This window comes from Nycticebus coucang, chromosome 13, assembly GCF_027406575.1.
Source record: "Nycticebus coucang isolate mNycCou1 chromosome 13, mNycCou1.pri, whole genome shotgun sequence".
Lineage (NCBI taxonomy): Eukaryota > Metazoa > Chordata > Mammalia > Primates > Lorisidae > Nycticebus > Nycticebus coucang.
The window spans coordinates 101932800-101956410 of NC_069792.1; the positions used below are offsets into that span (position 1 = coordinate 101932800).

The 23611-nt window shown below is 56.6% G+C and overlaps 2 protein-coding genes across 14 annotated transcripts; one reads left to right on the forward strand and one right to left on the reverse strand.

Moving 5' to 3' along the window:
- Positions 1-732: 732 nt before the first annotated feature.
- On the reverse strand, positions 733-19096 carry EEF1D (eukaryotic translation elongation factor 1 delta). 13 transcript variants are annotated; one of them, XM_053558442.1, is made up of 9 exons: positions 13549-17277; positions 10049-11139; positions 7952-8072; positions 7505-7576; positions 2042-2141; positions 1864-1964; positions 1442-1663; positions 935-1129; positions 733-820 (listed from the first exon to the last, which is right to left on the reverse strand). In XM_053558442.1, exons 2-9 carry the CDS (start codon positions 11137-11139, stop codon positions 782-784), a joined length of 1941 nt encoding a protein of 646 aa, XP_053414417.1. In that variant the 5' UTR covers positions 13549-17277; the 3' UTR covers positions 733-781. The 13 variants fall into 13 exon arrangements, with proteins under 13 accessions (XP_053414417.1, XP_053414416.1, XP_053414415.1 ...); XM_053558441.1 differs by having other exon boundaries at positions 7952-8069; positions 12920-17277; XM_053558440.1 differs by having other exon boundaries at positions 12920-17277.
- On the forward strand, positions 18102-23529 carry TIGD5 (tigger transposable element derived 5). The gene has a single exon (XM_053558454.1). It carries the CDS (start codon positions 18118-18120, stop codon positions 20062-20064), a length of 1947 nt encoding a protein of 648 aa, XP_053414429.1. The 5' UTR covers positions 18102-18117; the 3' UTR covers positions 20065-23529.
- Positions 23530-23611: the final 82 nt, after the last annotated feature.

Genomic DNA, 23611 nt, shown 5'->3' on the forward strand with positions numbered 1-23611 from the left:
ACTCCAAGCCCCACAGTAAATTTCTCTAAAGTTTTGTGGGCTGAGTCATATAGCCTGTCACCCAGGGAATTAGTTGTCCAATCCCCTTTGGCTAAGAGGCCTGGAGGACACCAGCTGATGGGAAGTAACCAGAGCCACATGCGCGCCTCAAGGTAGACATGGGCTGTAGCCATGCTGGGACAGTCTGGGGAGGGTCCACCAGCAACACAAGTAATGACCACACAGCATTGCTGGGGTATGAAGGAAACAAGACAGGGGGCCACAACCTGATCATAAGGGGACATAATGGGAAAAAGGATGGGTGCAGGTATCCAGCAGGTAGGGGGAAGAGACCACAGAAGGGGCAGTGCCTCGCAGGAGCTACAGAAAGAAGTCTGGACTTTTTCCTAGACATGGGGGGACGTGTGCAGGGTTTCAAACGAGTCAGGGGTAGGGCACAGAATCTTGGTCATAGCAGCAGGGCCAGGACCCCTGCTGGGCCTTCTTTCTTCCCTGGATGTACACTATGCTCCCACACCTTGGATGCTGAGTGGAGAAATAGCTAAGACTGTTTCTAAAGAGCTTGAATTGGACTTGGTACTTGCAACAGAAAGCCCTGGTGCAGCTGTGGGCACAGCTGGCCCACAGGGAGATGAGAGCAGGCAGAGGTGAGCCAGGGGTGAGATCACAGGGCCAGAGATGGGAGTGGGAGGCTGGAAAATGACCAGGACAGGAGCCAGAGAGCAGGAGTTACAGTCTTTATTCATGGCAGGGCCACACGCACACACATGTTCATTAGCCTTCAGATTTTGTTGAAAGCTGCGATGTCCACACTCTGCACCTAAGGAAAGGTGGGGGCAGTGACCATAGTGGGACCTGTACCCCACAGAGGCAGGTGTGTCCCCCAGGGTTACCCCAGCTCCCATTCAACCTCCCGGTCCTATTGGCCACTCACATGCTCCTCAAACTTGGTGATCTCTTCTTCTAGCAGGTCGGTCCCCACCTTGTCGTCCTCCACCACACACTGGATCTGCAGCTTCTGGATGCCATAGCCCACGGGCACCAGCTTGGATGCCCCCCAGACCAGCCCGTCCAACTGGATTGAGCGCACACAGGCCTCTAGCTGGGCCATATCTGTCTCATCATCCCACTGTGGGCAAGAGGTGGAAAGGTTGGAGCCAGCCAGCCTCAGTAGCCTCTAGAACACCAAGGGAGAACTGCCTGCCCCAACGTAGAACCACTGTGAGGATACAATTCTGTCTCCTTAAAGGGCCTCCAGAAAACAATCTAAATTTATACTGCTCTGTCTCCAAGTCTCCGTTCTTATCCCACAATTTCTAAATCTGGCTTTAAAGTCCCACCGGAACACAGGATGGTAGAGGGTCAGCACACATGGAATCTCCTCCCCCGCAGCTAAAGGACTGGGCTGGGCTCTTGGAAACCCTAGCCCTGCCTCACTCACAGGCTTGACATCCAGCAGGATGGAAGATTTGGCCACCAGTGCTGGCTTCTTAGCCTTCTTTTCTGCATACTGCCGCAGCCGCTCCTCCCGCAGTCGGGCTGCCTCTTTGTCCTCTTCCTCGTTGTCACTGCCAAACAGGTCGATGTCATCATCCTCATCATCCTCGGCTGGCGTGGCCACCTTCTTGGCTGGAGACTCCACTTGGCGCATGGGAGACACATGCTGGGGGGTAGAGGGCATGCTGAGCTCCAGCTGGTTGAGCTGTTTTTCTCCAACTCTTATGGACCCCAGGCCCTGGTCCTACTGTGGGGATTAGTCTGCACATGCCTATAAACCCTGTTAGGCACCTTGAGGATCCTAGCCACAAGGTCCTCATTGTTGCCAGAGCCAGCCTACAGTGCAACTTAGATGAGGATACTCACCTGGGTTTGTGGGGCTGTGGCCCGATGGCTGGGTGAGCTCTTCTCCAGCATATTCAGCCGGGCCTCCAGCTTGGAGAAAGCCTGCTGCAGGTCCTGTACCACTGCAGGGACAAGGGGACAGGTCAGATGGCAGGGGCTGGGCTGGGCTGCCCCCATCCCCTGGGCCCCAGAGCCTTACCGCCTCGCAGGCTCTGGTTCTCCACTTCCAGACTGGCGATCCGGGTGATGAGCTCGCTGTGGTCTCCACCGGGGCCACTGGAAGCCCCAGGGCCTGAGCTCTGCAAGGTTGGGTGGGGGGGAGGGGGCTCAGTGCCCCAGTCTCAGCTGTTTACAAGCAGAGCCTCAAGGCCAGGAAGGAGGCCCCTCAGAGGCTTCATTCAGTCAGCCCCACAGGATCTACCTGCCATGCTTAGGACTGTGCTGGAACTCATAGAAAGAAAACCCTGGAACCCCCTCCCTGCTGACACCCAGCCCATCTTTATTGGTAGCAAAAACCTATTGCCCCGATCATGAAATTTGCAGCCAAGCTGCAAGCACAGGGCTCAGGGCAACCCAGACATGAAGGCAGCGTGGAGCTCAGAGCCATGGCTGCTACTGCCTGGCAAAGCCCCAAGGTGGCAGAGACTTAACAGTCCCAGAGCAGCCTGGCTCAGGCCTCAGGGAAACCATGACCACTACCCTACGCTCTGAGCAGGAGGGGAGAGCAGCTGAGGGCCCCCTGGCACAGGAGGAAGGACAGGATCATAGCCAGCAGTCAGCCCTAAGGCACCACACTGCCCCAGGGACAAACCTGCAGTCCCACCTACCAGGCCAGGCCCTGAAGCTCTGGGTGACAGTTTGCTACAGCTTAGCCTGATTTATGCCTCAGGGACCCGGCCAGACTTCTAGTCTCCTGTCCCAGGGCATTGAGTGGTCCTTAGTGAGATCTACACACACATGCTAGGAGCATTCAACAGAGTCCACACCCCAATGGAATAGCCTAATGATGGGGTGTCTCCTGCCACATGGAAGCCCCAGCTGGACCCCACCTAGTAAGTTCCCCAGGGATTCCTACCTGTGGGGAGGGGTTCACAGCTGCTGGGCAGATAAATCTGCTCCTTGAAGGAACCAGACACCCAGGCCTTTGCCCACCATGCAGCATGTCAGCCCAGATCTGGGGGGCAGTCTTCTGTTATAGTCCTTGGGACAATGAGTGGGGACTGCTTATGTGTCTGACTCTACCAGCCTTGGTATGGGAGCTGAGCCCCGAAGGTAAGGCTCTGGGCAGGGCTGGCGTCAAAAGTTGTGGCCCAGGCAGCACAAAAAGCCAGAAAGACACAGGCAGGGAAGGGCCAGGGCTAACAAGTGCACGTGAGCCATGGGGAGGGGGGAGGACACCAGCAGAGGCTGGAACAGAGGAGGTCCAGGGCCAGGGTACGTAGGCCCTACCCACTCATGAGCCAAATGGAGCATAGAACCTGGGAAGAGCAGGCCGGAAAGGGTCTTACTCCCCTTCCTGGGACCCTGTTTCCAGCCAGCCAGGTGCCAGGGATGGCAGAGAAGGGAAAGAAACCTAAGGACTTGGTAAGGGCAGGGGCCATATGTGGAGGGGTGCATTTCACTGCTGCCTGGCTCTGCCTGACACGAGGCCAAAGCCCACAGCTCTCAGGTACAATGGGGCCCTGTCAGTAGGCCACCCCCACCTACTCTGACTAGGGTGAGACTGAAGATTCAGGATCCCCAAGCAGAGCTCCAATAGGGCAGGTCTAGGTCACCCACTCAGTCAGCCTGCAAGAGCTGATCACAATGTACCACGTTATGGCCACTGCAGAGAGCCACCAGCTATGATTCAAATGCAGACCCTACAACCTTGTGTTTGCACCAAGAACAGCCTAAAGCCACTTGGTTCTCAGAGCCTAGTGTCTGCAGGGTGCCACCTCACCCACATCTAAGATGGAGCTGGGCCAAGGTCCTTCCTGGGACCCTGATACCAGATGAACATCCCTCTGGATTTATATACTGGAGCCCTAAGGCCATCTATAGGCAAGGAAAAGCCTCAGGAGGAACCAGCTCCAGTGCACCTAACCTCAGACCCCCAGCTTCAGAACTGTGAGAAAATAAATGTCTATTTAAGCTACTCAGCCGCGATGTTTTTGTAGTCCCCTAGCAAACCAGCCCTCAGCCCTGATAGCATGCCCACCTGCCTGTCCCAGAGACCGTCACCTGGCAGCTGACTCAACAGAGCCAGGGCAGGAAGAATTCTTCTGAGCCTCCACCCTTGCCTTCTGGGCACTGGTGTCAACACACCTGGCCCAGGTGCAGAAATCCGTGCCTGCTCCATTCTGTGTCCAGGTGGCCTGAGTCTGGATGGCTGCATGGGGGTTAGGCTAAGATTTGGAGCTGGTGGGGAAGTGGGTACACCTCTAACCAGCTGTGGCAGATAGGCTTATGGCCTCCATGTTAAAAAAATAATAACAATTATGGTCCTCAAAGAGGTCAACATATTATGGCTAAAGGGATTCAGCAGATGTTAAGTTATAGATATGAAGTTGAGAGATGATCCTGGATGATCTGGGTATACCCAACATAAATCACAAGGGGGAGGGGGCAATGGGAAGGAGGGAAAGGTGGAAGGGAGAGAGGGAGAGATGCGCAGGAGGACAGAGGGGAGCAGACAGGACGGAGCACAGGCCAAGTGAGGACAACAGCCACCTGGAAAGACAAGGAGCAGATTCTCTCCCTGGAGCCCCAGAAGGAACACAGCCCCTTGGCTGACACCTTGACTTTGCTTCACAAGATGCATTTCTGACTTCTGAATCCCAGACCTATGAGATGATAAATTTGTGTTTTAAGCCACTAGTATTTGTTATAGCAACACCAAATGAAAACAAACACAGACCTTGGCCCCAGGAAGTGGGGCACTGGCTGCAACAAAATCCAAAAATGAAGACATGGCTAAGGAAGTAAGCAGAGGGTGAAGCTGGAAGAACTTTGGGGAGCACCTTGAACAGACTGTCGATAGAAATCCAGGTGTTCTGGACTCTACTAATGAAGACTCAGAAGGTGAGGAGCGCAGTAAACACCATCTTAGAAAACAGCCTACATTGCCATGAACGAACTGTTGTTAGAAACAGGGATTGCTACCGGTGAGGGCACTGACGTGATGCCACTGGTACCTGGAGGAACCAATTACAGTGGCAGAAGAGTCTGGCTGAATTGCCCCCCAACAGGACCTGGAGAACAGATTCTGAGCATGGAAGGTACTAAGGGGAACCAGGACCTGATGGTCTGGAATTCTTAGCCTCTCCTGATTGTAAAAGACATTAGAATGTCAGGAATCTTGCTCTGTACAGAAAGCCAAGGGGGGCTACACAAGTCTTTTGCTGGTGTGGGAAAGATCAAAAGATTAGAATTATCTGAATGGTCACCCAAGATCTGGTGTGCTACTCATGGATGCCTGAGGGCATTTTAAAAAGCAGGAGTGCAACTGAGATTATCTAGTAAAGGCCTTTGGAGAAGCCTCTCTTGCCTAATGGTGTGGACCCTTCTGAAGAATTTTATATTAGCAAAGATACTTCCTTTGGGAGGCTGAGGAGAGCAGATGCTTGAGCCTACTTCGAGACCAGCTTGAGCCACAGTCTCCACAAAAAAATTAAAAATTCAGCTGGGCACAGTGGTGTGCACCTGTAGTCCCAGATACTCGGGAGACCAAGTTCAGGGGTTAGAAGCTGCAGTGAGCCATGATTGTGCCACCGCACTCTAGCCCGGGCCAGAGGTAGACACTGCCTGTTCGAAAAACACTGCCAGCTTGAACCAAAAAGATGGGATGAAATCAAAAAGGGCTGCAGATATTCAAAATCCAGCAGGAAAGCTGAAAAATACTCCCTGTTGCAAACAGATGCCATTTTTCAAGAAAAATGACTCAGGCAGGCCTGGAGCAGCCTAGGACTACTCCCAGGGTGCCTGGCTGGACCGTGAAATTGCTTGGAATGAGTGGTACCTTTTTCTTTCTACTTTCTTCCACTTTGAATGGAATTGAAACTTTTACCCTATACCTGTCCTACAATTATGTTTTGGGAGCAGATAACTTTCTTTTTTTGAAATAAGTTTCGATGAGTGCCGTGGCATCATAGCTCATAGCAACCTCAAACTCCTGGGCTCAAGCAATTCTCCTGTCTCGCACCCCTCTCCCCCAATAGCTAGGACTATATATAGTAAGCACCCACTACAATGCCCAGCTAGTTTTTCTATTTTTGTAGAGAAGGGGTCTCACTCTTGCTCAGGCTGGTCTTAAAACTCCTGAGCTCAGGGATCCTCCTGCCTCGGCCTCCCAGAGTGCTGGGATTACAGGTGTGAGTCACACCAGCCAGGAGATAACTTGTTTTACAGTTTTTATGGTCCACAGTGAGAGGAATTTTGCCTCAAAAATGAATCATACCACAACTCTCCCAGGCCTACTTCATCTGTGATTCTGGACTTGGAGTTCATACTCTAAGGACCAAGGGTTTTAAATATGTTGGTATGAATGGACAAGATGGATATGAATCTGGATGCTCATGTTGCAACACTCAGAACTTGTGTTCAGTTACATTATACGGAAAAAAAAATTAGTAAATATGATGAAAATTAAGATTTTGAGATGAAGAGAATATCCTGGACCAAGATCCTTGTAGGTCCGAAACCATCACAAGAATCCTTATGAATGACAGAGGAAGGGAGGAGGGTCAGAGGAAGGAAGTGAAGGTAGAGGCTGGCAGTGAGACTGTCCGCTGGGGCCATGGGCCAAAGAATGTAGGCAACTTCAAGAATCTGGAAAAGGAAATGGACTCTCTCCTAGAGCCTCCAGGACTGCAACTCTGCTGATACCCAGGATTTAGTCCTGTGAGACTCATCTTGGACTTCCAACTGTGAGGACTGAGAAAGGATAAATACGTTGTTTTAAGCTCAGCATGACGCTTGTAGTAACCAGTTATAGCAGCCAACAGGAAACTAACACCCAACCCTCGAGGCCAGGACACCACCTACATCCCACAGGCTCAGCAAGGTCCCCATTCCTCTGAAGTAGGAAGCCAGAGAAACAGGTCTGTCACTTCCTAAAGGACACCCACCACCAACACCACCCTGCCCTAAGCCAGGCCATGGCATAGGGCTGGACACAGTTGCCAGTCCCCACTGCTGATCTTGCTCTGGAACCTGTAGGCCAAGCAGAGTTGCAGGGCCTGTCTCTGGGCCTCATCTTCAAGATGGCGCTGATTTCTTGATCCGAGCTCTACACACGGGGAGAAAACCAGCACCCCTTTCCCTGGGCAGGGCAAGACCTACGAGGACCTGGAGGAATGCCCTCCAGACACGTTTCCTCAGCAGGGAACAAGCAGGAAGGACTGGCCTCCAGGGCCCGTGCCTGCAGCATGCGTGCACCCCGTGGGATGACATCACTTATTCCAGGCTCACCACACTGTTGGTGCCTCACAAACTGCCAGGGCGACAGAGAGAGGCACACAAAGGATGTGAGAATAGAAACACTCTTGCCAGGACACAGCACCACGCACGTCATCCTAATTTTGCTCCAAAGGGGTGAAATAATCAGCAGTATGGGGTGTGGGGATCAGGCATGTGACTTGGCAGAGCATGAGCCCACTGGCCCACGGGTGCAAGTACTCACTCCAGCCAGGGATTTTTGGATGTTCTCTCTGGCTCTCGCAATGTCTCGTAGGATCACACTGGCGCCATTCTCCTGCAGTGCAGAAAGAACCAGTCTTTTTCTTGTATCAAAAAAATTTTACGAGCCTTCACATAGAGCAAAAAAGTATTGCATGGAGTGAAAGCTCAGTAGGACAGAAAAAAAAAAAAAAAAAAGGAAGGTGCACAAGGCTCTGGCACAAGCTGGTAGATACACCTCACAGGGGCTCCATGTGAGGTCTGCCCTGCACCGCCAGGCACTGTCTGCTCACGGGCCCAGGAGATACCCATAGAGGAGCCAGCCAAGGCCACCATCTGAAGGGCCCACCCCCAGCCCCAGGAGCAGGAGCAGGGCTACTCAGCTGCAGTGTGTCTAAGCCACACCTGCTGGGCAGCACCGCTACCCAGTGTCCCCAAACACAGCTCTCACCTGTGAGGAGCCTGCCACAGGCCCATTCATCTGTTCATAGAATTTCCTTTCTGCATCATCATACTTGAACTTGTCAAACCAGATCTTCTCATGGACTAGGAAGTTTGTAGCCATTTTTCTGCTGGTATAGGGAGGAAAGTCTAAGTAAGTGTGGCTCAGAGGAGAGGGTCTGAGACAGCCCCTGACCTCCCCTTCCCCCACAACCTCTTGGAATAGCCCAGAATAAGCAGGGTCCGCTGCAACACCCCAACCTGACACCCGTTCTGGGGTTCTGGACCATATCGGTCCTTGGTGACAAAGGCGGTGGGCCCTAGGGGGAACACGAGTGGCCTCCATATGAAGGCTCCACACACACACAGCACCCCAAGCTCCTAGCGCAGCTGCCACTGGTGCTGAGGCATGGTCCCCAGGCCTTCCTCCAGATCAAAGACTCTCCAAGAACCTCTGGGGGCCCCTGAGGTCCTGTTTTCAACTACAAGAGGCTGGATTTACATCAGTGAAATGACATACACCAACAGCCTGAGTGCAGGAGCAAGTACGAGAACCCAGCTGCCCCGACTAGGCCAGACTAGAGAAGTGCAGAAAAGTAAAGCCAGGCTGCTCCAACTTCCGGCCTCCAGTAGTGGTGGGAGTATAGGGAGTATAGTTAGCCACTGGGCCCAGCTGAATTTTTTGTTAATGGGAGAAGTGCTTTTCATAAAAATATGTTATTAGCACATACAAACTTATTCCTCTTCAACAAGTAAGTACATTTCACATTCCTCAGCTTGCTAATACTAATACGATAAAACCCAAAAGACACAACAACTGCTCTGGGGCCTCAAGAGCAGAAAGCTCGAGAGGTGCCGCTCTAGACCAGGGACTCTGGCCTGTGGGCCACAGGCAGCCTCCATCTGTTTTTGCAAATCACATTTCATTGGCACCACCGCAGTCACCCGCAACTGCACCACAATCATGGTGCCCAGCAGAGTCCAAACCACCTCCTCCCTGAACAGCCAAGTCCCTCCTGCTACCCCATCAAGTGTGACAGCAACACCCGATCCTGACCCCACTCTGTCACCAATCTCTGTGCCAAGTCCCCAGCCATCACTGGGCTTTACCAAGCATTACCTTGGCACAGTGACTGTCTCCACTTCACTCCCCCAGGAGGCTCTTGGTCAGGAGAAGCCAGGTTAATACAAACGAGACGGTTCGGGGTAGGAAATCCCACCATGGGGGTCTCACCCCACTGCCACACCAAAGCCCGATCTTGTCAAACCAGCAAATCTAGCCTCACCCTGCTCTAGGGGTGAGGGGTGAGTCTGGGGACCAAAGGTTGGCACTGCTTTGGACCCTTAGCTGACACTTTCCAAGCCCTTCCCTGCCCATCCCATCCACACATCTCCCCTCCCCAGCAGGGAACTGTGGCCTGCTCTCTATCTTCCCTTCTGTCTCCAGCCACCTGCCTACAGCTGGTGGGGGGGGGGGGCACTTCATTGGCCAGGGCCTACTCCCCCAGCCCTTCCCCAGGCCCTGGGCCTCTAGACTACCACAGGGGCTGCAGTGGGTGATCAGACTGGGCTCCCCTCACCCCGAGGCCACCTGAATGGTGCATGCTTGTGTTTGAGGTGCCTGTTGTCCCTCAGAGGTGGTCACAAATGACAAGAGAAGCTGGGGAAGGACAGGAGGTGCAGGCAGGGACACACTAGCTCCCCATCCCACCCTTAGGGGAGCAAAGGGGCCAAAAATCGGCTTCAACACTCCCCATCTACCCTGTGAGCAACCTTATCATCTCAGCATGTGAAGGCTAAGGGGACAATAAGGAATTGCCTAGCCAAAGGGGGAAATAACTGTGTGGGACAGATTCTCCTGTGCTGGTCCTTCCCTGCCTCCACACCGACAGCCCAGAAGTTTGTAACCCTCAAGGTTAGTAACTCTGGAAGCTACACTGCCCCCAAAACACAGCATCACCCTCATTCAACCTGTGCCTGCATCCAGGTCTTGGGGACAGCCAACCAGGGCAGGGTGGGGAAGCATGAGAAGCCCCAGCTTGGTACAGCTGTCCCTGGGCTCATAGCCCGGGCTGGGCCAAGCACCTGCCCAGCACATTTCTCCTACTTGGGTCTCAGGCTGGATATGGATGGGCCAGAGCGGGGACTGGGCCGGTGAGCCAGGGAGGCGGCTTCAAGGCGCCAGGCCATGTGTAGGGCCTCTGCAGCATGGTGGCGGCACTCGGCGCTGTCGTAGGTGGGTTTGCTGAGCCAGGGGGCCTCTGCATCCTTGTGCAGGAAGTACCAGCAGGGCAAAGCAGAGGGGGCCTCCCCATCGACCCGCCGTGACACGGCCCGCTTGCTTCCCATGGCGTTGCGGCCCCGCCGGTCTCTGCGGCCCCGCCGGGCACCCTCAGCTTGGCCAGCTCGCTCCTGTAGGCGCACCTTTCCAGGGGGATGGCCATCAAACAGGGCCTCATAGAAGCCCCTCTCAGCTGCATCGTACCGGGGCTTCTCCAGCCACACCTCCTGAACCAGTGCCTGTAGGCTGCCCAGCGGGGGCTGGCCATTGGCTGGCGGGCTAGATGGGAGGGCCAGATCAGGGGTGGCCACCCGCTGGCCTGTGTCAGGACCCCCTTGTCTGCAGCTCCCCTGGGCGGCCAGCAGCAGGGCCTGAGACCACTCCACAAAAGCTCGCTCGGCCTGGTCGAAGGAAGACTTATTGACCCAGATCCCCCAGGTCACATGGTGGCAGGCCACCTGGCTGCTGTGGACACAGGGACCCCAAGAGGTTGCAGACAGCTGTTGGGTTGCTTGGGCGACCGCATCTGCCAGCCTCTGGCGGTAGGAGCTCTCTGCCTGGTCGAACAGTGCCTTGTCCAGCCACACGTGGTCAGCTGATAGGCCTACAAGGGCCAGGTCTGCCCGGCCCAGCCAGCTCCTAGGGGAGCGCTTCCGCTTCTTCTGCAGGGGCCTCCTGCTGTCATGGCTCCTGCCAGGATCGCTCCTGCAGCCGGTGTCAAGGGCCTCTGCCTCGTCACCATCCTCGGTGTCCTCCTGACCAGGCCCATTCATGGCTGGCACCTCAGCCAGGAGCTGCTGGGCAGAGGTGGCAGCTTGCGTGGCCTTGTGCTCGTAGAAGCGCCGCTCGGCTTCCCCATACTTGTGCTTGTCCTCCCAGACAGCCTCCAGGGCACAAGAGGTCTTCCCGCTCCTCATCTTCCAGGCGCAGCATTGAAAAGCAAGCACAAGAAGGCAGTTGCAACACAGTGGGACACACCGCCTCCCCCAGGCCCTCCCTCCTGGGGGAAGCAAATGGTGTTGGGGACAATTCCTAGGGGGTCCATGAGATCACATTCAAGGACTCAACAATTGAATCCAAGGGGGAGGGACATTTTTATAAAGCAAAAAATATACACGTGTATGTTATAAAACTTCCCTTCATTAATCCGACATGCCCCACAGCTCTCCAGAAGGGGTCTAGGATTATGATTTTCAAGCCTCTTTGGCCACAGAAACTTTCTTATAGAACCTAGTTTCCAGACAGACTATAAACAGAATGGACTCAGTTAAATTTGATTTTAATCCCGCATTTTTGTGTAGGCTATGCTCAACCATGCTTCTCCCCAGCACAGGTCTCAGAAAAAGGGCAGCCTCCTTATGGGTTGTGACTGTCCTCACAGGGGAAGTGCCGGGCAACCAGGCCCAGAGGGTACAAGGCCCCCCTCCCGTCCCCTGAAAGGCCAAAGCAACAGGAGATACCAAGGAGGGTGCTGTGACTACACAAAAGGGAAGCAAACAAGTGAACAGCTCCAGCTTCCTTGGCCAGTGCTGCTGCCTCCCCAGACTGGGGTACACCAAAGTAAAAGAACCCCAAGAAAACACTGGAGGCTCAGCACTGTGGGGCAGGCTGTGGGGCTCTTCCTCCACTTACTGTTGTGGCCAGTGGATGAGGCTCCGGCCCCATTTCTGAAGCACACACCAGCACCTATGCAAGATCATGGTCTTGCCTGCTGCTGCCTGACCCTCCTGGGGGTGTGCGGGCCCCACCCTCTGCCCAGAATGCCCTGGCAACATCCTTTGCAGCAGGAACAGCAGAGGCCTGGGCCACTGCAGCCTCTGGCTCAAAGAGGTTCATGTTCAGACAGCGAGTGGGTAGGTCTGCTCTTAGGACATGAATGCTCCTGCTCAGCTGGCTCACTTAGGTGAGGGCTGTGACTGTCATGGGACTCCTCCCAGCCATACCCAACTTGGGCCGCACTCTTCATAGCCAGAAGCACCCAGGCCTAACCAACACCTTGAAGCTAACTCCTTATGGACATCTTTGCCGTCCTGCCATTTCTGTGGGTTTGTCTGGTGGAGCAGACCTCACTCACATGGGGGGCAGCCTTTGGCCTGGACAGCAGCAAGTACTTCCTTTCCCACCACTGGCTATGGGGTACACAACCCTTTCCTGACACCCACCCCCAGTGAAACCAAAGCCCATTCCAATAACCCAGTGGCCATGTGGCTGTGTAAATCCTACATAAGTGGAGGCTTCTGGGAAAGCCTGCCGGTTGTGTTCTGAAGCCCATCCTCTGAGGGGAGTGCAGAGGCTGCCAAAGCCGAGGGCTCCCAGCAGGGCCTTCTTTTTTTTTTTTTTTTTTGTAGAGACAGAGTCTCACTTTATGGCCCTCTGTAGAGTGCCGTGGCCTCACGCAGCTCACAGCAACCTCCAGCTCTTGGGCTTAAGCGATTCTCTTGCCTCAGCCTCCTGAGTACAGGCGCCCGCCACAACGCCCGGCTATTTTTTGGTTGCAGTTTGGCCGGGGCTGGGTCTGAACCCGCCACCCTCGGTATATGGGGCCGGCACCCTACCGACTGAGCCACAGGCGCCACCCCCAGCAGGGCCTTCTAACTGGGCCAGCGGGGAGCCAGGCCAGGAGGTCACATGGGCCCCGGGTAGAGAGTCCTTGGGCTGCCCCTTCACGCCTCCTCCCCAGGCTGGGGCAGCACTTACCAAGGCCAGGCTGACGGGCAGAGGCTGGGTCAAGGTGAGAGGCGGCAGGAGGAGCCAGCAGGCAGGGCATTGTGACATCACCCACTGTTGCTGAGGGCAGTGGGCCTTCCTGGAGCCGTAGGCCAACCTGGCAGGGCCTGTCTGTTCCCCCATCCAACCTTTCTGGCTCCTACAGACCAGCAGTTCTGAGGTGGGCTCAGTCCCTGCAGCAAGCTGGCCCTCAATCCCAATGCCCTGCGAACCCTTACTGGCCTACGTGTCCTCAAACCAGACTCCTGGGGCTCTCCCAGCAGCAGCTAAGGGAGAAGAAGCCATTTCTAAGACTCTGCCAGCAAGAGACAGGGCCATTGAGACCTGGGGCTGCCACCTCTTCCCCACAGGAAGCAGAGTGCCACATGCTGACCTGCCTGGTCCAGGCCAGGACCCCACTCAGGGCCACACAGTGTATCCCCTGCTGCTGCCCCCCAGCAAACCCTACTCCTTCACTTGACTCATGAGGACACCACAGCCCCACATGGCAGGCTGGCCTTGTACCAGTGGAGTAGGGGCTCCTCAGCAGGGAGAACCGGGGAGGGAAGGGTTCCCCCGACACTGGGAAACACAGCGCACCTGGACAGGTGGGTACTCACTTTTGCTCTCACCTCCTAGGACAGCATGAAGAAAAAAGCAGCAAGGTTAGAGGCAGTCAGAAAAGCTAACCACGTCAAACACGTCAGCTGGGGCAGCCTGAGCAGGCTCAATGTAGGGCATGGAGGTAGAAGGTGAGGGCCAGACAGACCCGCCATCACGATCCCAGGTGGTGCTGAGTCCACTCGCTTGAAGCGGTGATGCTCTGTCATCCCTTGGAGGGGTAGTTCTTGGGGCCATGAGCTGAAGCCCAGGCAGGCTCTGGGGGACAAGCAGGGACCACCATCTGAGCCACCCCCACCTGAACCCAAGGCATCCTGGGACAAGTCAGCACCCACTGGTGCCCCTGGATTGCCAAGAACTCCCAGTCTCTCCCCTGAACTGTCCCAGACCCAGGCTGGTGCAGGAGTTTGGAAGACAAAATAGACCCTGCAGGCGGGAGGTAACCCAGGCCTAACCAGCCCCAAACTGAGGGCTTTGCTGACAGCAAGGCCCAAGGCCATCACTGAGACAGAGCCTCTCACCCAGTGGGAGCCATTGTCAAGACAGGGCTGCCACCCAACAGCCCCATCTGAGAGGCAAAAAGTTCTCAAGGGACACAAAGGCACCAGATTTGCTCTCCTCAGGGTACGCAAAGGGATGAAATTTTTGCCCTTTATACCTAGGCTGGAGGTCCTGTCCCCTAGCCCATAAAAGCCGCCTTATAACCCCAGCAAGCTCTGGAGACGCCAGCTGGGTACAGGTGACAGGACCCAACCACCCACCCCTGCCCTGGTGGGATTGGGAGGTCACTCCCTCCTGCTGAACCTCCAGAGAGCCCTGAGGATGTCTTCCTTCTTTAACGGAGTTGTGCCCCCAAGGCCCCTGCCTACCCTTGTCCAATGCAGGGTGCAGCTGAGAGCCCACTTAGGGAAGAGGTACCGGGCACCCTGCAGGCTGAAAAGATGGGGAGGTAGCTGCCCCAGGGGAGCAAGAGGCCCTGTGCAGTTCTCCTGCAGGGAAGTTCTCAAGAGACACCAGAGAGTCACACTGGGGCCTTGGCAGCCATGCCTGTCACCTGGGAGGCTGGCCAGCAGAGCCTCCTATGAGAGGCAGCATAGCCCCCAGCACTCCAAGCCACACACAGAAGCAGGGTGGGGGAGGGCTGCTGTGTTGAGGAGAGCAAGTGTGAGTTTAAGCACTTGCTTAGGAATGCACACATGCAAACCCATCAGGCTTTCCAGTAAGAGCAGCCCAGAACATGACAGTCAGTCTCTCCTATAGTGTACCTAGTAGTGGCAGGAGCTTGGTGGAGAGAATGGGGCACATGAAGAAAGCTGCCAGAGAAGCAGCCTCATAAGCACCAGAGCGAAGACCTAGGGGAATGTGGCCTGAGTCCTCCACTCTGCTCCTGGAAGCAGGCTGGAGTCCAGCTGCAGGGTGACCACAAAAGCCAGCCCTCCGAGAGCTCTCTCCTGAGAGGCAGCCAGTACCCACAGACCACCAAGCCTCCGTGAGCTACTGAGGGTGCAAGGGTGCTGTGGGGACCAAGCTCTGGGAGGCCCACGTGGCTACCAGGACTGCTGACATGGCCCTGGCACGGGTGGCCCCAGTAGGACTTGCTGAGTGAACCCCCTGACCCTCTGCAGCCAAGGAGGAAGGCAGATGCTCCATAAACACAAGGCAAGGGTGTGGGGCACTGCCTCATGGCCTCTGCTCACACAGCAAGGCATTGCTTCCAGTGTCAGCACAGGACACTCCTGGCTGGAAGAAGCAAGTAAAGTTAAAGTTGGGATCAGGGAGGCTTCTGGGAGGAGTTGGCTCCCCAGGCCTGGCCCTCCACTGGCAGTCTGCCTAGGTCACCCCATCAGACAGAGACACACATACACAGAGGGGCACCCAGACTGTCCATCTTCCATAGGGAATTGGCAAGGTGGATGGGGGGGTGGGGTCTGCCAGCACCCAGCCTACTTCAACCTACAACACTCTCTAAGGGCTCACCTGGCTGGTCCAGCCCAGCCTGTGGACCAGTGCTTCCCCACAGAACTTCCTGTATCTCCAGTGCCCAAAAGGGCAGTGACTAGCACTTGAAATGTTTTTAGAGTGCCCAAGAAGTAGCTTTTTTAGTCAATCACAGGGCAGGGCAGCCACGGGGCAGGATAGTTCATTCGCCCATGGAAGTGATGCCTTTGGTCTTTTGGGATGGCAAACTCCAAGGGCCCAAATTCCCACTCAGGTGCTTTACTGCCCAACTCCCAAGTATTCCAGTCCTACTCATAAATGCTAGCTTGTCCTGTGGCAGAAGGTGGACCCTGCACATGGAGACCTAGAAGGCTGAAGCTACCACAGCCACCTGCCCCAAGCCCAGCCAGCCCCCAAAGCATCCTCACCTCATATGCCACCAAAAGGCAATTCTGTTTCCAGCCAGCTTGTGGTACTAAGGCTTAACTCCACCAGCCCTGCCAAAGTCCCCACCCCACCCCGGCCCACTCCAGCCCAATCACATCTCACACACACCTAGGCCAGAAGAGCAATGTTTTACCCAGCACGGAACTAAGGCTCCAAGTGGTCACAGCTGCTGAACTAGGAAGGTGAGGACCCATGGTGTGCTGGTACTTGGTGTAAATGTCTCACTGCCACCAGCTTCCAACACCCAAATGCTATCATGAAACACTGGCATAGGAGGATGGCCTTCATATGCTCAATGCCAACATTTCCTGCCCTCAGCCCTCAAGAAGCTAATGCAAAAGTGCCTGGTATTCTTTTTGTCCATTCTCAAGCACATTTGACATGCTAAACCTTGCAGCCACATCCAGCTTCCCAAGAGCGAAGGCCAGAGGGCTGGTCCGCCAGAGAGCAGGAAGCCATCCTGAGCATATGACGGTGAGCAGCAGCCTACTCCTGAGAAATGAGAAAACAGAGGCACATGCCAAAATGGCCACTGTACAACCATAAGGGCACTCACTGGCCCTCCTTTTACGTCATGGCAGATGCTGGGCAATGCTGCCCCAGTGGGCTGGCCTAGGACCCAGAAGGCCCTTACAAGGACAGGTCTGGGAGCCTGGATGGGCCTGAGGTTGTGTGTACCAGACACTTGGTGAGAAGCCATTTTCTTAAGGGACACCCATGGCTCTTTTATTTCTGCCCCATATACTGTACTACCCACCCTACCCCCAGCATAGGGTTGGGCACACAGAGGGGCCCAGAAAATGACCAGATGGGCTCTGAACAATTAATGCAGTCAAGGGCACAGGGGCGGTCAGAGCTGCAGGGTCTCCGTAAGGTGTACTACAATGGCAATTTAAAAAGCACCCCTCACTGTCAGGGACCACCCAAGGTTTAGCTACACAAAGGGTTATCCTGCACCAGCCCTTCATTCCGGAAACCAATAGTGATGTCCTCCAACTTTCCACCCCCTCTGCCTTCTTCCTTCCACTTACAACCTCTGAAAATGCCTATTTCTCAGGAACAGCAACACCGTCCCCTTCAGAGACTGCTGGGATCACTTTATCCAAATCAGGACAACCCTACTTATTCTCAACTACTGATCAAAATACATTCTTATTCTTGCCCGTGTTCACGAGCTGAGTTCCATGAGGGCTGCATCCGTGCCTGTCCCCTCTATGTCCACCATAAACGTGCTGCACGAATTTGCAAGGCCTACAAGCCCGAGGAGCATCTGCCGAGGAGCAGATATCGTCAGTCACCCAGAGATAGTTGTCAACAAATCCCAGGCCCCAGCGGCGGGTTTCCACGACCTGGGTGGCTGGCTGGGCCTCGGTGTATGTGGCTGATTTCTACCGCCGCCGTGTCGTCTGCCGGCCCAAATGCTGTCTAATCTAGGAGGCCCCCGAAGCCCGGGCCTGTCCAAGACCTCCGGGCCGGCCACGTGGCCGCCGCCCCGCCCTCTGCGCTTGCTACCAGAACCGCACTTGGCTCCCGGCCCCCAAGCCGGCACGCCGGCGCACTTCCCTCCGATTCTCAAGGGCGCGAGAAGTTGGCGCAGCCCGAGTCGCCCGCCCTCCCGGCCCCACGGAGCTCGGTACGCGTGTGGCTCCTCCCGGCGGGGGCCGCGGTACTCACAACGCCAGCCAAACACACGGCGACCAGAGGGGAACAGGCAGCGAAAAGTGTCTGAGAAAAGCAAGAGCCGCCCAGGCCGCGCACCGGAAATGAAGCTCTGGGCTCTACCAAGGGCCGCGGGCCCGGGTCGCGGGGGAACGCGGCTCTTGCGCACGCCACGGCTCGCAGTGCAGGCCTTGGTACGACAAGCCCCAAAATTTCAAAGGCAGAAGCCAGCTGGAAACGGCCACTCAGGTCGCTCTTTCCGGAGCAGTGCGCACAAAGTGCCGATCACAGGGCCTCAGCTCGTCCAACTCCCTCCACTGTGCGTCTAGTGGAGTCGCCCGGTCTTGTCCCGGCAGTCAGCACGCAGGCGTCGGGGCGGGGCGGGGTCAGCGCGCCTGCGCTCTCCGAGATGGCCAGACAAAGGGGAGGACCCCGCGCGGCCCCGCCCTCGAGCCCCGCCCCGAGCCGTCCGGCGTGTGGCTCCCGCGCCTGTGGTCCCCTCCGCCGCCGCCGCCGCCGCCGCCATGTACTCCGCGATCCCCGCAGCCGGCCCACTCCCGCGCCGCGCCCGCCGCCCCCCGCCCGGGCGCCCTGTCGAGCCGCCACGGCCCCCGGCGCCCGCCCCGTCTGCAGCCGCACGGCCGCCGCCCCCAGCCCCCGGGTCGCGGCCGCGCGTGGCAGTGAAGATGGCCTTCCGCAAGGCCTACTCCATCAAGGACAAGCTGCAGGCCATCGAGCGCGTTAAGGGCGGCGAGCGGCAGGCCAGTGTGTGCCGCGACTTCGGCGTGCCCGGCGGCACGCTGCGCGGCTGGCTCAAGGACGAGCCCAAGCTGCGCTGGTTCTTGGAGCAGCTGGGCGGCGAGGTGGGCACGCAGCGCAAGAAGATGCGGTTGGCCAACGAGGAGGAGATCGACCGCGCAGTGTACTCGTGGTTCCTCGCGCTGCGCCAGCACGGCGTGCCGCTGTCGGGGCCTCTCATCCAGGCGCAGGCCGAGGCCTTCGCGCGCCAGATCTACGGGCCCGAGTGCACCTTCAAGGCCAGCCACGGCTGGTTCTGGCGCTGGCAGAAGCGCCACGGTATCTCCAGCCAGCGCTTCTACGGCGAGGCCCGGCCCCCGGCCCCCGGCCCCGCGCCTGGACCGCCAGTCAAGGAGGAGCCCGCGCTGCCCCCCAGCGCCGGGTCCCTGCCCGACCGTGCCCCGGCCCCGCCGCCCCCCTCCGAGGGCGGATACGGCGACGAGCAGATCTATAACGCCAACGTCACCGGCCTTTACTGGAAGCTGCTTCCGGAGCAGGTCGCGGCCCTGAGCTCAGGTGACCCTGGGGTGAGGGCCTGCGGCCGGCGTTGGCGGGGCGACCGGGTGACGGTGCTGCTGGCCGCCAACCTGACGGGCAGCCATAAGCTGAAGCCGCTGGTCATAGGGCAGCTGCCCGACCCGCCCAGCCTGCGCCATCATAACCAGGACAAGTTCCCGGCCTCTTACCGCTACAGCCCCGACGCCTGGCTCAGCCGTCCGCTGCTGCGAGGCTGGTTCTTCGAGGAATTTGTTCCCGGAGTCAAGCGCTACCTGCGCCGAAGCTGTTTGCAGCAGAAGGCTGTGTTGCTGGTGGCCCATCCGCCCTGCCCAAGTCCTGCCACCAGGATGCCTGCCCTGGAGGACAGCGAGGATACCCCCCTGCGGTGCCGGCCTGAGCCCCTCGGGTCGCCCGAGGAGCTGCAGACACCGGACGGCGCTGTGCGCGTGCTGTTCCTGTCCAAGGGCAGCGGCCGGGCGCACATCCCTGCACCGCTGCAGCAGGGCGTGGTGGCTGCTTTCAAGCAGCTGTACAAGCGGGAGCTTCTGCGTCTGGCAGTGTCCTGTGCCAGCGGCTCCCCGCTGGACTTCATGCGCAGCTTCATGCTCAAGGACATGCTCTACCTGGCTGGCCTTTCCTGGGACCTGGTACAGGCAGGCAGCATTGAGCGCTGCTGGCTGCTGGGCTTGCGCGCTGCCTTTGAGTCCCGGCCTGCTGAGGATGGTGCTGGGCAGCCAGCCTGTCAGGCGGAAGAGGCTGCCGAGCACAGCAGGGTGCTCAGCGACCTCACCCATCTGGCTGCTCTGGCCTACAAGTGCCTGGCGCCTGAGGAGGTGGCAGAGTGGCTACACCTGGACGACGATGGTCTGCCTGAGGGCTGCAGAGAGGAGGTGGGCCCTGCACTGGCCCTGGCAGCCCCCCCACCCCCAGCCAGCCTGCCTTCTGGCATGGGAGGTGCAGAGGAGGAGGAAGAGGCCAGCACTTACGTGGAAGCCTCCATGCCCACGGCTGGGGAGGCTGTCCGGGGGCTGGAAACGGCCCTGCGGTGGCTGGAGAATCAGGACCCCAGGGAGGTGGGGCCACTGAGGCTGGTGCAACTGCGCTCACTCATCAGCATGGCCCGGAGGCTGGGGGGCATTGGGCACTCTCCAGCAGTCCCCGATGATGGTGTGTGACCATGCTGGTCCAGTGGCCTTTCTCCTGCTCTACTTGGAGGCAGGGAAAACGCACAGTATCTAATTTCCCTTTCCTCCCCCTGGGGTAAGCCACCCCCTGGGTACAGGGGTTCCAGCCCAGGTTGGCCTGGAGGGCCTCTGTTGTTGAAAAGTTGTCCTGCCTCATTGGTTCCCCCCAGTCTCTGGGGGAATAGCTGGGAGTGAGGTCCCTAGCTCATACTCCTCTGGGGCAGGTGCCAATGTGGGGTCTTCTGGCATGTGAGGCATAGCACCTATTAGCAGTTGGCTGTGTCCTGCTCTGGCCTCTATGGACTAGGCCTGCCTCCCACCACTGCCCATTACATGCACTGGACAAGGCCCTCACACTCCTGTTTGTCTAGGGCCCGGGTGCTATTCAGTCCCCACACTACAGCTATGGGATCCTTTTCACCACTTGGTTTTATTTTTTTAAACACATTAAATCCAATTTTATAGATAACTCTTTAGAGGGGCCATGAGAAGGGGCAGTGTGGTGTGGTCTCCAGGCTGCCCCCCACCCATCCCCCCGCCCGCAGTTGCTCTGCAGACTGAAGCCCAAAGGGTACAAGTCTAGAGCAGGGGCTGCTCTTAGCACAGTGCCATAGAGTGGGAAGGGGGACAAAACCCTGCACTCAGGGCTTCTGGAGGGACTGGGTGCAGCAGCGGGGTGTAGATTCGTCTTGTGTTTTGAGTTTTCCTTACAAAAATTCCATTCTGAACAGATACTTCATTCCATAGAATGAAGTTAAGAGTCTGCATTTGAGCCCTGGTGATTTGACTAATGACAGGGGAAGCTTCCTGATTCTTCATGGGCCATAGACCACTTTTAGATCACTTTTGCCAGTCCCAGGGCCCAGAGCCACCCAGCCTGCCCCAGAAGAGGCCCCAGCACTGACAGCTACCTGGGCAGTTCACAGTGCCTTAGCCCCACACTCTCCTTGCTCCACCTACCCCAGCAGCCCATTCAGGCTTTCCCACCTTTTCTGGCACTGCCCAGGTTGTGGCTGAGGAGTTGCTTCTGGGTGGCCCAGTTTGGAAGAGGAGGAAAAGGGCTTTAGTGACTGTCCAGCACTCGTGCTGTTCTGCTACTCAAACTGGGTCTAGGATCAGAGCCCTGCTGGTGGCATGGGATGCAGATGCCCATGATCTCAAGGCAGTGATGGGGGCTGCCTTTACAGAGGTGTGGCCCCAAAGCCCAGTGAGGGGCAGGGGCCCCCAGGTGCTCTCCCGAGACTTTACCTGCTCCCAATGTCCTAGTAGTGGTCTAAGTCTTGAGAACATGGAGTTGGTGAATGCACATTGATGGCGTGTCTGGAAGGATGGTGGGCAGCTGGAGGGAGTGCCCCTCAAATACTTTTCCACACAAGTCTAAGAACAAGTCTTTGGGACCACCTCTGTCCAAAAACATCTCTGTAAACCCCCCATACATATATCTCAAGTCTGAGAAATATGGAAAATTAGTGAATAAGAGAAGAGAGTCTCAGCTGACCAGACTCAGCTGTTGCTGGAATCCACCTGGCCACCTCTGTTTTTGGCCTCCCTGGACCTGCAGACCTATCCAGGGCTGGCCCTGAGTTTACTGCCCAATATCTATAAACTGGGCTTTAAGAATTCTGGTGTGTTTTGCCCCATGAGCCTCCCCAGCAGCACAGGTGCATAGGGCTGAGAGCAGCTGGTCTCCTGTGTAAAGGCCACACAGGCCAGGTGAGGGCTGTACACCTGGGCTTTGACACAGCTTTTGGTGACTGCCCTTCAGCCTGGCTTTTTGCCACCGTGACTGCTCCTTTGGCAAGGTTTTTGTCTCCAGCCCTCCTCCTAGCTTCAGTCCCTCTTGTTGGCCTGGGCGTGTGTCATACTGGGCAGGGGATGGAGGAGCAAGATTCCATCTGCCTCACCACTTGTCCCCTCCATCTGGGGCCCAGGTGGCTCTAGTCTGTTCCCCTATACCCAGATGGTCACCTTCCATAAACAAGGCAGCTGCAAGCTGGTGGGGGTCAATAGGAACTTCTTAAAGTCTCCCGCCAAGTAAGAGTCTGCCTGTTGGCTCAGAAGACCCTTCATGAGAGCACTCAAAAGGTCTTTAGCATAGAGTGCATGTGTACAGTAGGGCAGAGGCTGAAGTCCCTGAGCCCTGCTTGTGAGGATGCTCTGCCTGACTCCATGCGTAGTCCCCTCATGGATTCTCAGGGCCTGCTGCCAAGCACATCAGGCAATAACCTGGGGCTCTGCTTCACCCCCACCTTCCAGCCACCCACCTGTGTGAAGTGAGGCTAGTGGGGTAGCAGGAGCCCTTTGGAAGGATATGTACCCTCTTGGGGCTACATTTCTGCTTGGCCTCCCTCCCCCTGCACCCCAGTTAACAGCTGGTCCACCCTGGTTTGTGAGCCAGTTGAAGCTGCAATTCCTTCTTTTAACTGGCCACCTGTCCTACAAGCATGTGGGGACCCCTGTGGCCTTGGAAGCACAGACAGCTGTCCTGGTTCAAGCAGCATTGCAGAGGCCACCAGCCCCCACCTCCACTCCTATTCACAGCTCTGTGATTAAGATCAAGGAAGGTAACAGCTCTTAGGGTTGGCAGCTTCTATCAGGCTTATTGTGGACTTCTGGGCTTAGGGGAGGGCCAGTAAAGGGAAAGCATGTAGGACGGTAGGATGAGAAGCAGACTTCTGCTGAAACCACTGCTGGCTACAGGTGCTTGGGGAGTGACTGGATGTCAGCTGGGCTGTGATGTTCAGTGGAAAAGGGGCACCCTAAGTTGGGGAGCTAGTTCTACAAAGAAGGTATTCTCTTTTACTATCCAGTTGGCATTACCTGTGGTGCCCAGTAGGACCTGGGTACTATCTGCCCCTGGCTGAGTGTGCTCAAGAGCAGGCTTTGGACTGCTTGGGGCCCTCCTAATGCCAAGCCTGGATCACAGCTGAGTTCAGTTGGCCAGAGGGCCTAGTAGTGCTTTATATAATAAAAGCTGCACATGTCATCTTCATGAGTACCCCAGTTTGAAAGTCTTATTTAACTCGACCCAATGCTTGGAGCAGCCCACAGGATGCTCCCCATAGATAGCTGGGGGCAGGAGGCATAGGTGTGGAACAACATTGATTAAAGGAGGTACCATGATCACACATATCAGTTTTTGGTCTTTCCTGACAATGTAAGGCAGAGCCCTGGCTGATCTACAATCATGCCCCTGCCCCCCCACCAAAAGAACTGCCTTTCTTGAATCAATGTGTCCTTGTCATAGGCCACCACCGGCTCCACCAAAGTTCTTCAGTCTGGGAGTGGCCTGCTTGAGGCCAGGACTGGACAACTGATGTGTCTTCTACCCACCAAGCTGAGTCCACTCTGCTCCCTAGGTGGACAGATGTTGACTCAAATTCAGCAGATGGGCTGCTTGTCAGCGTGAAGGCAGGTAGCCTCCAGAGGGCTGCCCAAAGAGGTCCTTCAGAGTGGCCTGGGCCAGGCCCCAAGCCCCCAACCTGGCCCAGGGTTGGCACACAGACCCCTAGAGGGACAATCTGAGTACAGGGGAAGT

Coding starts and splice junctions, on each gene's coding strand:
- EEF1D (XM_053558440.1), bottom strand. CDS start 13,072: ATGGGGGAACAGACAGGCCCTGCCAGGTTGGCCTACGGCTCCAGGAAG. Junction 1,664..1,863: donor CCACAGCCCCACAAACCCAG/GTGAGTATCCTC, acceptor TCTACCCCCCAG/CATGTGTCTCCCATGCGCCA. Junction 1,130..1,441: donor TCCTGCTGGATGTCAAGCCT/GTGAGTGAGGCA, acceptor TCTTGCCCACAG/TGGGATGATGAGACAGATAT.
- TIGD5 (XM_053558454.1), top strand. CDS start 18,118: ATGTACTCCGCGATCCCCGCAGCCGGCCCACTCCCGCGCCGCGCCCGC.